The sequence below is a fragment of the Haemaphysalis longicornis genome, unplaced genomic scaffold (genome assembly GCF_048455015.1).
Source record: "Haemaphysalis longicornis isolate Haplotype H1 unplaced genomic scaffold, Haemaphysalis longicornis Haplotype H1 scaffold_30, whole genome shotgun sequence".
Classification (NCBI taxonomy): Eukaryota; Metazoa; Arthropoda; class Arachnida; order Ixodida; family Ixodidae; genus Haemaphysalis; species Haemaphysalis longicornis.
This window is the reverse complement of record NW_027526336.1, coordinates 2694939-2708853: the sequence shown is the minus strand read 5'-3', so window position 1 is coordinate 2708853 and position 13915 is coordinate 2694939. Positions and strand designations below refer to the sequence as shown.

Sequence of the window (13915 nt, the reverse complement as noted above, 5' to 3'; positions counted from 1 at the left end):
GCACCAAATTGTGTTGGGAGGACGCCACGTGTGGTTATCATTGAGGGCTCATTCACAAAATGCTCTGAACTGGGGAAGGGTGACGAGAGATGAAACGATACCATATGGTCTAAAAGTCACCGCAAGGCGTCCAAAAAAAGTGTCAAAGATTTTCACACGCCGCTGGCAGGTGCGTGCTATTTGATAAACGGGCCCCGCTGATTCGATAAAACGGCGTTCCACGTAACGGCTTCGATGAAACGGGCATGCCTTCGATGAAATGGCGTTCGATAAGACGGCGTTCGATGAAGTGTGCCCGGCCCATTGCATCTTTTTGCTTCCAGAAGCTTGACCACTAGGGGGCCGCAAGATGCACAAGCCCCCCGCACAGGCTTCCAGTTTAGACCCCCCTTACGCTGGGTAATCACTATCAACGCCATCGAGAGGGGAACCACGGTAACCGGAAAGGTATGCGGATCACCTGGACACCATCATCTCGGTCATCGAACCACCAGGAACCATTTGGGAACCATCGAACCATTTGGGAGTACCTGAAGGAACCATCGAACCATTTGGGAGTACCTGAAGTACACACCACGCCGTCGGCTTTGCTGGGCCTGATCAGGCCTAGCTTCTTCACTCGCCTCATCGTCGCCACCTCAGCTGCGCTCGCGCACCGGCCGCCCTGGCGCGTGCACCGCTACCGCGTAATACCCCATCATGAAGAACAGCGTGAAAGGGGAAGAAATGGACCCCGCCGAATTCGAACCACCAGGCTGGGCAACCATCAGGCACCGGCAGCATGTCCTACGCGCAGCTGCTCAGGCAACGGCGCAGCAAGTAAGTCCGCCCGAACTAGACTCCAAGAAGCAATCCCGCCGCAAGCGACCGGTTTAGCGGACACAGCCGGCGACGCCACTCCCGGCAACTGATATTCTACGTCCCCGCGGAGGCCTGGCCCTTGCGTCACTAGCCCAGGCTACACTCGCCGACGCAATACAGGTTCAACCTCACGTTGTGTCGAACCTTGAGGACCAAGTTCGAGTGCAGCAAACCGCTACCTACCTCGTCACTAGCACCCCATCGGAGGAATGTGCCCACAAGTACGCAAGTATGACCTCCTTCCCCGTCGGCGGGAAGCAATACGAGGTCTCCGCTTCATGTAGAAGCTCCGGCTAACAGCGTAGTCGGGGTCATATTTAATATCCTAGTAGACGGCATGCCTGAAAAAGTGTTCGACAGCATATATAGCTACTATCCGGACCTCCACATTCTTGAAGCTAAGCGACTGAACTAATCAAACATGGCCGACATCCTGTTTGATGGTCAAAAAGTCCCCTTTTGGATTCGGTATCGGTCTTTCGTCTACCGAGTCAGGCCGTTTCACCGCAAGACAGAAGCGTGCTATGCCTGCTGGTCCACGGGACACCGACAAGATGTGTGCCCCAATGCTCAAGACACTCCACGCCACCCCCGTTGCGGCACCGCTAACCTCGACGAACCCCATGACTGCTTCCCACGATGTATCGTCTGTGAAGGCCCCAACATCACTGGATCGGCTAACTGCCCACGTCGATATCAAACACGACGGCGGGCACCTACATACGCCCAAATCATCACAACGGGTACTCCAGCCTTATCAAACCAAGGACAAAGTGTTAGACAAGAATTCCCACCCCTGCTGCAAACCAGACCCTCTGGCCGCCAAGGTCTCCTTAAGGGATCTCCCATCAAGCCACCAGCCGGCCAACCACAAGGACTTAATGCCAGGCATAAGCACGCGCCTCCAAGTGGACAACAAGCCACCCCGGACCACCACGTCAGCTGCCCGGTAGCGCCTGCCCACTGCTCGTCAATCAATCCGCCACCACCTCCCCTTAGCCCCTCACTGGATATCCTTCGGGAACTCAATGCTATCCGGGCTAAAATATCCCTCCTCCGCCAAGAGAATGCGACTCTGCGACAGGAAAACCAAGCTCTCAAGTCGCTATTACCCCCTAGGCAAGAGGACCCCACTTATCCTACCCCTCCTCCCCCTAAACGCAAGGCGAGCTCAGACGACTCGCCCTCCTCGAATCTCCCCTTACACCCAACGAACAAATCCAAAACCAAATTACTGAGGTTAAGGTCTCCTGTAAGCAGGCGCTGACGGAGCAAAAATGCGAATGCTCGAATATTCACCAAGCCCTGCAAGCCGGCACATCCAATGTCCGACGTTGAGGCCTTACGCTTAGAATGGCGCAACAGCGTTCAAGAGCTCGTGAAAAAAATTAATACTCTATGCAATCCTAATCCGACCCTCGCCCTTAATTATGACATCCCCAGGGAATATGAAGGACCCGCAGCCCATTCGGTTATGGCATTGGAATTGCAGGGGGTATCGGCAAAAACGACAAGCCCTGCAACTACTAACTCAGGCAACGGAAACTCCCCCTACGGTAATCGCGTTACAAGAACTAGGCTCGTTAGTTAAGCTCCCTGGCTATAAGGCTTTTAAGAATAACAGCAACCTTACAACAGCGGTACTATGGGACATCTTGAAGGTAGCGCACTTAAACACGACTCACAACTGATTTTTATTAGAACACACACACTAAAATACTACAACCTAAACCCATGTGACCAGACATCATGCATACGTCACAATCCATACGTGTTTAAGTGCGCTACCTTCAAGATGTCCCATATGCATTACCAACTAGCCCAGTTGTGACTTCTTCAACAGCGGTACTAGTTCATCGTGATATTCCTGCTGAACGCACGCAGTTTGATAGAATCGCTGTTTCTCACGATCTGGTGACTCTTTCCGAGTTTCCGAGCAGAAAAAACGCTGAGTGACTGTAAATCCTAAATAAGGCAACAGGGCATACATTTAATCTCCTCTTCTCTTTTGCTAAACAGACGGTAGGACCCCATGCGCTTATCATAGTAGCCGACTTTAATGCGCCACATACTGCCTGGGGATACCACCAACGTACACGCAAGGGCAGACTCCTCCGAAATAAGATTTAAGCACATCGTTTTACTATAGAGTCGGACCGGTCGATTCCAACTAGGATAGGCAATAGCGTGCAGCGTGACTCATCACCCAATATCACCCTCCCTTATCACGTCAAACACGCATGTTGGACCTCCCCTCCTGACACATTACGAAGTGATCATTTCATCCTCCAAACGGATGTGACAGTAGCCAGCTTCGTGCGCCGCCGCCCCCGGCAGACCTTTTTGCCGTATTGGGACAACTTCCGACAAGTACGCCAAACTCTTGATCCCCCCGAAATTAGTACTTCAAAATTAGACAATTGTACTCAACAAATTTTTAAAGATGCTTCGCACAGAATTATCACGCTCGATCTGGAAATCCCTTGAGATATGGTTGATTCCCATCTACAGCATTTGTGGGCTGCCTACCGCAGTATACAACGCAGATGGCGCAAACAAAAGCACAACAGAAAACTGCGCTCTAAACTATCCCACCTCAAGGATGAAATTGGGCGGTACTCCGCCCAGCTTGCCCAAGATCAGTGGCATGAAATCTGTAAACAAATGAAGGAAAACCTCGGAAGGAAGCGCACTTGGTACCTCCTCAGGCACCTACTAGACCCCACTCGTGCGAAGACCAAGCAGACCCATCGGCTTACAATGGTACAAAAACTTTTCCGGGTACCAATGAAGAACTACTAGACAAAGTTTGATGTCTATGTGTCCCCACTGGTGACACCCAACAGCTCCCACTGTATAAAGGACCACCCAATTCTGATCTTGATGCCGATATTACAGAAGCCGAGGTACGCAGCGCCCTCCTCGATCTCCGTCCCGGGTCAGCGCCGGGGCCGGATGGAATAACCAACAAAATGCTCCGTAATCTGGACGACTCCTCATATCGGCTCTTACAGATTATTTTAGCCACTTTTGGAAGCTTGGTTACCTCCCCCAGGCATGCAGGCACGCCCAGATCACCCTCATTCCGAAGCCAGGGAAGCCTTTTACCATCGATCACCTCAGACCCATCTCCTCACCTCATGCATAGGTAAAGTCAACGAACACATCATCCTCTCTCCCATCGCCCTCCACTTTACATCTACTGATGCTCTTCAGCATTCAATGATGGCTTCAGGCCCGGATTATATATATACACCCAAGACGTCCTGCTTCAAGTATCTCGAGACGTAATAACACCTACTACCAAGCGCGACACAGCAGCAATATTGGCTCTAGACCTCACAAAAGCCTTCGATCGGGTCTCGCACAGCACAATCATGCGCGGCTTAGAATCGATGGCCCCTGTGGAACGCATTTACAATTACGTGCGTGCGATCCTTACGGCGAGCACGGCGCTTCTTCAAGTAGATATCAAATAGAAAATTCTCACTCTTCCTTCCATTCGTACCCCACAAGGGGCAGTATTATCACCCCTCCTTTTTAGTTTGGCTATTCCTAATATTCCCAAACGCCTAGAGTAATACCCACCCTTCACTACAGTCTGTATGCGGACGATATAACGCTATGGGTAACAGGCGGTAGTTGGCCGTTGCCGAAGAAGCTCTCCTGGCAGGCCTTGCGTGTTCACCCACCAAAACGGAACTGCTCCTTGTACCATCTCAATTCGGATCGCGAAGCCCCCCAAACATCGCGGTTTTCATAGATGGTCACCTGATCCCAGAGGTGCCTGCCCTCAAAGTGCTAGGGATGGTAATACAACGCAACCGACGCAACACGCAATACATCTCAAAATTAAGTTCCCATGCAAATCAAAGAACTGGAATCCTTAAACGAATTTCCGGTCGAAATCATGGACTCAAAGAACTGGACAAGCTACGACTCGTACAGACGTGTGTCGTCAGCTGGATTACTTATTCCCTCCCATACCTACGAGTCACGAATGATGACCTGGCGAAAGTTGATAATCTAATTAGGAAGGCATATAGGCCAGCAATACAAATTCCCCAGAATGCACGCACTGCCAGACTTGAACGCCTAGGGATTCACAATACGGCTCAGGAGCTGATTGAAGCCCATCACATCAACCAACTCCGCCGACTTTCCACTACCTCCACTGGTGAGCACATTTTAAAACGTTTGGTTATCCGTGCACCAGAGATCTCCGACCCGAAGGTCCCCCTCCCAAGAACCACCCATGCCTGTCTCCGCGTTCGTCCCTTCCCAAGGAACATGCACCCTGAGTACCACAGGGCTCGCAGGGAAGAGCAAGAGCTCGAGCACTAGCAAAGGAATTGCCGATCCGCCCAAACATCATGTATGTTGACGTGGCAGAATACCGCCATCACGATGGCTATGCCCTCGCAGGCATCAACAGCCCCGATAGCCCCCCCCCCCCTTGTTACCTCTCTGTACCACTTCACCAGCGGCGGCGGAGGAGGCTGCAATAGCACTTCCGTTAACAACCCGGCCTACTCCAAAAATTATAACCACAGATTCGAAAACGGCCATTCAAAACTTCACCCATTGGTCAATTCCCCTCGTGGCATCCAAAATGCTCTTCAAAAATCCCCCGACCTCTCCGGTCGAACTCATCTGAACCCCGGCGCACACTGGTCTGGGAGGGAACGAGGCGGCCCATAATGTGGCATTGATTGTAGGGTTTAACGCGCCGACGCAACGCAGGCGATGAGGCACGCCGTAGTAAAGGGCTACGGATTAATTTTGACCACCTGGGGATCTTTACCGTGCACCGAAAGGGACAGACTAATCACCTATCACGACATTATCATGTATTACCGCCTCGTCCGCCGCCATTATCCCCCGCTCATCCAGGGCTCACCAACAATCAGGAATGCCTGTGGCGACTCCTGCAAACTAATACCGTCACGTGCCGGGCAGTATACTTCATCCCATGTACCCCGATCGGTATCCCCCACAGTATTGCCTCCTCTGTGGCACCCACGCCACACTTGTGCACTCTATGTGGGCATGCCCCCAAGATCCCTTCCCGTATGAATATAGCGATGAGCAGTGGGAGCGTGCGCGGGGCAGCTCGGACCTGGACTTGCAAACACGCCTGGTCACAAGAGCTGCCACCGTCGCCGCCAGACTTCAACCGGCAGCCACCACGAAACGCTAAATAACAGGGCTCAATAAAAGTGTGTTTCTCTCTCTGCTTCCACAAAGAAGGAAAATGTCTGATTTTATTTTATTGATGTTCTTTTTTTGGAAAAAGAAAAAAATGTGTTCCTAGTCCGATCGGAGTTCTCACCGTAGTAGTATTGTAGTGTAGTCGCACGAGACATGAACATTTTTACCTTAATGTCAGTGTAGGAAAGGTGTGCTCAGTTTAGCGTCACTGACTATAGGTTCTGTGAATAGTTTGTTTTACTTCAGCGGCGTGTTTGCGTGCATTTCTGAAAGTTGAAAAAAAAAAACATCTTCCTAGTCTAACAACAGCCCTGTCATTGAAACTCTCTTGTTCACTGCGCCAAAACACTATGAAATGTGACTTTGTTTTCATAGTCATAGATCCTCATATTTGATTGATATTGTTGATACGTTGTTTGAAACTGATTAATTCGTGGTAGCACCAGCCTTAAGTTTCGCAGAAAAATAAATAATGTCATTGATACTTTCACCCTTCTTTCTTGTGTGCCTGAGTGGTCACTATGTACTGTACACCGGTAATTGTGTTGTCAGTTTCAAGCATTATGATACAGGGCGATGTTTTATTTTTAAGGTATGATTATTCTCACCATGAAGCATAAAGCCGCGAATTCAACTGCAGAGCGTCCAAGATGTGAAAAATTAACAGAAAATGTATTTTATGAAGGACCATAACCGAAATTGTGTCAAGGTGCTGAATACTTTTGCTTTGACTTATTTTGACAGAGACTGATGTCAAAATAAGTCAAAACAAAACAATTCAACCTTATACTTTTTAATTAGCAAAACAATTTTACCAGAAACGTGAAACAATACATTATCATACTTTTGGCAATAAAAAACGATGTATGCCCAACACAAATAGTCTAAAAAAGCTGCCAGCGAAAAACAGAAGGTTCACAGATTTCGTGTGGATGAAAACAGAACCTTGAATAGCAGAAAAAATTTTGTAAAAAAGCAGAAAACCAAAATCCGAAAACAGGTAATTGACATAAATTTTCTGTAGTGAGAAACGGAAAATGCTTGTAAAATAACAGAAACATGGAAACAGAAAACATACCTTTACATAAAATTTCTGGCAGGACAGCTGCCAGACAGTTTGTTTTTTCGAGCAAAATATTTTACAGTGTAGCGTTCACGTTCCGCGAACGACGGCAGTGAGTTACGTGCTGGCCTTCGTTCCCGCTTGTGAGCCGCACGCGGCGTCGGATTATTCTACTAGCTAGCCATGGCTAGCTTGGCTAGTTGCTACTGCTAGTATCTATTATGCAACCGTATCTGCGTCACTGGCTGATGTGAGCATAATTAATGTCCGTACACTCGTGAACGTTTACACGTGCGCCACTAATCTTGCGCTGCCTGCGCACGTAAATTCGCTGCGCCATCTCTAGTGCGCTCCGTGAGTAAAACCCTCCGCCCGCCCCCTCCCTCCCCCTGCCACCGCCTCCGCCCATGGAGGCCTCCGCCGCGCTGGGAGTTGGCGTCCCGCAGGCCACGAAGGTACCGTTGGCTGGTAGAGCTAGAAAGCTTCGCTTTAAAACAAACGTCCAATGAAACAAAAGGCAATGAGGATGACTGGTGTAAATGGCCAAGTTGTCAACATGCATGATAAGAAATGAGATGCCAAAAATTGACGTGGTTAGAAGCTCAAAAACCCATTTGATGGAAAACATGGGCTCGTCTCCTAAAATGTATTATGGGGATTGGGGAATGTGTTGTCTGTATAATTGTGGGAAATGTTTGCGTTGTGTTGTGTCAAGTGTCTTGCATTGAAGTAGTATATGGATTACGGATAGGCTCTCTTCACACCTGCTGCACAAGGGTCTTGGTGATACAGTGAGCAGATGGGAGTGGGCTCTGCGTGTGTGAGGCCTATCCGTAACCTTGGTATGACCACTTCGGTGTGTCTGTTGTGTGTGCCGGTGGTGTATGGTGCTAAGCGTGGATGGTCGTCTGCGTATGGTCCTAAGTGTGTAAGCTAGTACGTTGCAGACACGGGAGGTGTGAAGATGGCCATTCATGGCATTGTAAAAGCCAAGCCAGTGCTCTGTGGCCAGTTTTTCGTCGTATTCCCGGCATTCCTGCTCTAGTACTGCGATTCTTGAGTGGAGAGACATTAGATTTGTTTAGGCGCCACCATTTGAATAACGTGCAACGGTTGTCCCGTGATGACAGGAAGTGGCTATCAACATGTGGACGGTCTTCGGTGCGGGCGATCTCTTTACTATGTCGGCAAATCGTTGAATGTATTAAAGTACTCCACATGTTTATGGGCAGATGACACGTGTCAGTGGCGTCCAAAGCTGTTGTAGTGTCTGACCAGTTGACGCGTTTTGCACGACGAAAGGTGGTGCTAGCGTGGCGGATGCGGGAACTGAAATGAACACGCATTTCGACAATGTAATGATCGCTTGCTGGAGTTTCTCCAGTATTCTCTGATGTTGCGCTGAGGGCTCCTCGGATCCATGCGAAATCTGGGGTGGCGTCCGAGCTGTCTTCAGTCGTGTAGGGGCAGATGATTTGGTTAGGAGTACGCATTGATGACTGTCAACAAAATTTGCCGAAGTACGGCCGAGTGACACCAAACGATCATACTCCCACGTAGTATGAGGACAGTTGAAATCCCTAAGGAGGAGGGTAGTATCACTCGCAGTAGTGGAGTAGCGGAGGCAAAGTTTCTGAAGGTTGGTTGGGCCTCCAGTACACATTGATGACCGTAAGTTGATGGTCGCCTACCAGAGTCGTTGTGCTGACATGTTCGTGCGAGGGTGTGTTAACATGCGTAGTGCCATTTTTGGACGTCGGTAAGGGTCATGGTAGGTGCGGCGCTGGAATCTGCGATGCTTCGGCGACGATGGGTGATGCTACGTTGTGAAAACACTTCATAACTGTGGAGTGGGAATGACACTTCAGCTTCTTGAACAACTAAGATATCTAGGGGCTTTCCAGTAAATTCCATGAGCTGTAGGAGAAGGTTTTTCTTTCTTCGGAGCCCACAAATATTCCATTGCCAGGCCTCGAGAAGTAGGGACGATATGCGAAAGAGTCGAGGCTTACAACACTCACTTTAGAGGGAAGCTTTACACAGCCAAGTGAAAAGAAAACCCGGTGGTCCCGCGTACGCAGAAAAACTCACCGGGCAGAAGCTCGTGCGCATGCGGGTAATAACATGGTTGTAGAATTTGTCCTCACCGGGTTCCAACCACTTCAATACGGAAGCACTGTCTCAAAAAGATATCCCGAAGATAACCAATTCCCACCGCAGCCATTCACCGGGAGTGACTGCCACACCGAAGTTTGCTATTTGTTGGGCTTGTAAGCCATCCTGACGAAGCTCCTACAAACGGGGCGTTCCTGTTATAGTAAAAACGCCGCAGCCACTGAAAAGGTTGCCGTCAATTAGTGCTCCCGTCTCTGAAATAATATTGTCCAAGAATGACGGCGCTTCCACGCACAGATTTGCATGTTGGGGTGTTTTTACAAATTGGAGCCTTCTGTGTGAACTTTCGTACGTGCATAGACGAGCTTCACGTTGAAAGAAAGCTCTTCGACGTTAAGCGAAAGTGGTAACAGTTTCCGCATGTCTAAATGAACGAAAATGCCTACAAATAGAGAATGCCAGTAGAGTAGGAGGATAAAGTAGCAGTGTGGTCTACTTGTGTACGCTGACCTGTCTATAGGTAAGAAACAATTCGTGGCTCAACTGTGAATTCTCGTTACTGGCCGGTATTAAAGGGACAATCGGCATTGATAGGTACAACCCAAAGGGAGGAATTAAACTTATCCCCACCTGACGGAGCGCGCCGTGCGGAAATTTGTTGTCACGCTGGCTCCCATCGGCTCCCATCGTCGCCGGCTGCGATGGGCAGGCCGCTATCTATAAACCGGTCATTGTATAAATAAGCGGGATTTTCTTCGAGTGTACAGTTGGAAATTGGCGCCTGTGACTGCCGTATCTTGTCTTCGTCCACGCCCATTTAGCGCAAAAGTAAAATTGCAAAATCCGCACTGACGCTGCGCCGAAACCATATCAAGGCTAGCCTCGTTCCCCATTTCACGATGGGCCACGTTTAGGGGATAATCCGACACGGCGGGGCCATAGATGCATGCGACAAGACAAGAGAATAGTGCACTCCACCCTTGGAAACACGAGTAGCCCGCTTTTCAGCTGGGAACGATGGCAAGCTCCGAATCGTGCAATACTGGGGAAGTGAGCAAGGGTTGACACGAGTTTGTGACTGCCGAGAAAAAGCTTGTCTCGTGAGCATCATGCCACGCCAATGTGCAGACAGAGCTCCCTCAACGTTCACCATGCTCGCAGTCCGCTCTAGACGCCGCGCAAACATTTGGAACCCGATAAGGCCGGGACCAGTTCGATTAACTGGGAAGATTGCTCTTGTGCAGCACACAATAGTCGCATTGCAACGGTCAGTTGATAAGCAGCGTGTTGACAGTGCAAGGAACAAGTTTCGAGCACGTTCTGCCGTATTTGATAAGCAGATGTGGCCGTGATCTTGCTAACATGGGAGGCGGCGTTCATCGCCATTTCTGATATTACAAACCTCCCAACTACCATAACAACACGGCTACCACACAGGTCCTAACCAGTTGGACGTCTCCGGTTCCCACTGGCGCTAAGTGCAGGCATGATACGGAATTGAAATACTTATCAGCGGTGCGCTGATAAACCTGCGTGTACGCAGAGTGACAAATGAGCCTCTTGTGTTCTGCTTTGCAGCTGCTGTGCGCGTAGGCGAGAGCTTCCACTCCGCTTACTTGAGATCCCATTGGGCAGGGTGCAATTATTACTGTTGGACGTGCACTACACGCAGGCATTCAGAGTGAACTTCCAGCATTGAACAAACGCCTTTCCTGCGCACATGCACAAACTACACTGTAACATTATTGGCCGGGTGTAAGTAGCGGCCTTGCACTCTAGCAAGCGCCCAATCCACTATTGGAAAGCGTAATTTATCGTTAATTACACCCTTTAAAACCGTGTGTTTTTTCACAGGGTGTTAGTTGTAGAGCGAAATGGTGTGAATCGTTTTACAGAGCGAGCACGATGCTTTCAAGCGGCCCAGTCGGACGGACATTCGGCACTCACTCTCGGCGTTGAACAGAATGACTCCCAGCGACAGCGCCAGCAGCACAAGACGGTGCCGGAGCCCGTGCGGCCTCCAGCCAAAGGCGGCGTCGAAGCCCTCCTTGAAGTTGTGCATCCTCAGGTCCTTGAGCATGTCTCGCAGGCGAGACGCGGACGACGTGGTGCCCGCGTCGAAGACGAGCACGATCAGGATGCTGCACAGCACGATGCCCACGGACACGCAGTACACGGGCAGGTAGCCCCCGGCGCTGAACAGCTCCCCCGAGACGAGCTGTCCCAGCTGCACGCCCACGAGCAGGGCGCTCATGACGAAGAGGAACTTGACGGCGCGCATGTCCTCGCGCGAGGAGCGCGACGCGCTGCTCTCCACGATGGCCGTGATGCAGACCAGGCCACCCGTGGCGCCGCACACGAGCCCGAGCAGCACGTTGACGTACATGGGCGTGGAGAAGACCAGCACGGTCACCACGGTGCCGGCGTCCAGGACCAGGGCGCCGCACAGGTTCACCAGCAGGGGGATGCGGTTGCCGTGCTTGTCGCACCACGAGCTCAGGAACACGGACACCACCGACGCGGGCACGAACTCGGACAGTACGAGCAGCAGGTTGTGCACGTTGGCGTTGCGCGTCACCTCGTCGCGCACGGTGGCGTTCTGCTGCGCCAGCCTCGTGCACACCTCCTCTGGGTAGGCCGACAGGCACGACTTGCTGATGAACAGCTGCTGCGTGACCACGAAGCGCATGGCGAACGTTGTGGTGTACAGGAACAGCACCGACTCGAGGCCCAGGCCACGGAAAAATGGAATCCACCGCTGCCGCCAGGACAGGCGGCCGCCTTCGCACACTACGGCGGCGTCCGCCGGGCTTGGGACCGCCGTCGAACATGCGCTCTCCTCCAACACTGGTCCCAGGCAGACGGGATCCTTGGGCGGAGACGAGGCTGCCATCACTTCCGTCACTTCTCGAAGCGGCTGCTCGAAAGTAAAGACATCGTTGGCCTACACGAATTCGCGGCGCAGCGCGCGAGCCGCCTGGCACACGGTTACAAGGGCCGCGCGCGTAAGCCCGCTGACGGCGTCACACATCGCCCGAACAGCTGGCGCCGACGACAGAGCCGCTAGGAGGCGTCCGCGCCGCCAGTGCCGCCGGTCGCGTTCACGGTACGCGCACGCGGCAGCACCCTCAGCAGCGTTCGATGAACGAACCTTCTATCGCTCCGTGGGCGCTGGTTGCGCGCTCTCGATAAGGCCTTCCGTTCTCCCGTCGCCGGACAGAGCGCGAGCACGACGAAGAAAACCCCTTGAGTGACTCAGAGTCGCAGCGTCGGCTGTTGCTCGCGAGGAGGGTTTTGGGCCGGCGCACTTGCTCGCATCGACGGCTGCGCGCGCGTTCGGGGGAGCCCGACCGGTCTGGCGAGAGCGTTTCCGCGACGGCGGCGTTTCCTATTGCAGTTTCTTTTTATGCCAAGCCGAGGCTCTCGCGGAACGAGGGCGAAAAGTCAGGAAAAGTAGGCGGCGCGCTTGATGAAGGTGGCTGCATGGCTGCAGGGGTGGAAGGAAGGGTTGCGAACTAGAGCCGCTGCTTATCCGCACACGCTCGGCGATCCATGCGCGCATTTTTTTTTTTTTTTGGTCGAGCAAGTGAGTTGCGCAGCTGTTAGAGTAGCGGGAAGTCCTTGAAGGTTCCCTCGTTCCACCGTACTTTCTATTTGCCAATGACTGAAGGGGGAAGCTTAGAGCGCGGAATATGAACGTGTGTTCAGTAAAAAGCCTCAATCACCTCTCGAGTAGCACAAAATGTTGGAGTGACGTTGGCTTGTTGTTATGAAAGTCGCACATGTTACTAGTACGTAATGCATCGTTTAAAAACACTGAACATTGATGCCCGTTTAAAATTTTATTTAACGTGCAACACTGAACTATAATGAAACATCGCAACTGTGAGCGTTATCCCGTTAACATCCAAGTAACCCAGCGAATATAAATATAATACTGTTGAAGGCATACTTGCTAAGTAAAACCACAAATGTAATCATCGCATAGCGTTCAATGCAAATCTTCTGTAATGTGACAAATATAATTACTACAATGTTGGGATATAACATTGAAGCCAGAAATGTATTGCCGCGAACCATGCATTGGGTTTGTTTGCTTTTTACCGCCAGGCGGCGCCGGGTTGGGTTATCTGTGCCAAGTGAAGGGCATGTCGCATTCGTTCTTTCTTTTGCCGCACCGGTTAACTCATTTCATAGGGATAATGTTTCTGCCTAACGTCACTTGCCTAGAATATTCTTCTTTGATCTAAACTGTTCTGGATGTAATTCCACGGTTCGAGAAACGCCCGCGCCGAAAGATAAATGCCCGCAGAGCAAACGCCGTGGCATTCGATAGCGGACACTCGCCTGCGCACGTCACTTTGCTGACTATAGTCAAACCCGATAATAACGAACACGGATAGGGCGAATTATTCTATATATCGAACAAAGAAAGATCAGTTACGAAAATGCACGCGAAGCATATTTCTTATTACGAAGTTCACATCGGATATAACGAACTCGGCGCGCCTAGAATTGCCGCCAAAATGCACGGTCTCGGAGCGGTGATCGAGATGTTGAGTGGCTGCGATGGCGATGTTGAGCCTCCCGTGGAGCGACGTGACTCCTGGCACTGTCCGTAACAGTTTCCGACGTGCCTGACTCACGATTAAACCCTCCCAGTCA

The 13915-nt window shown here is 51.1% G+C and overlaps 1 protein-coding gene across 3 annotated transcripts in view; it reads right to left on the bottom strand.

Annotated features, from left to right (window-relative positions):
• LOC144177726 (putative peptidoglycan muropeptide transporter SLC46) overlaps positions 1-12639 on the bottom strand; it is a 138523-nt gene extending 125884 nt beyond the window's left edge. Inside the window, exon 1 of one of the 3 annotated variants that reach the window (XM_077705301.1) lies at positions 11198-12639. In XM_077705301.1, coding sequence (XP_077561427.1) covers positions 11198-12143 — 946 coding nt within the window. In that variant the 5' untranslated portion in view covers positions 12144-12639. The remainder of the gene's footprint in view (positions 1-11197) is intronic. The other 2 variants (XM_077705300.1, XM_077705299.1) reach the window with 2 other exon arrangements.
• Positions 12640-13915: the final 1276 nt, after the last annotated feature.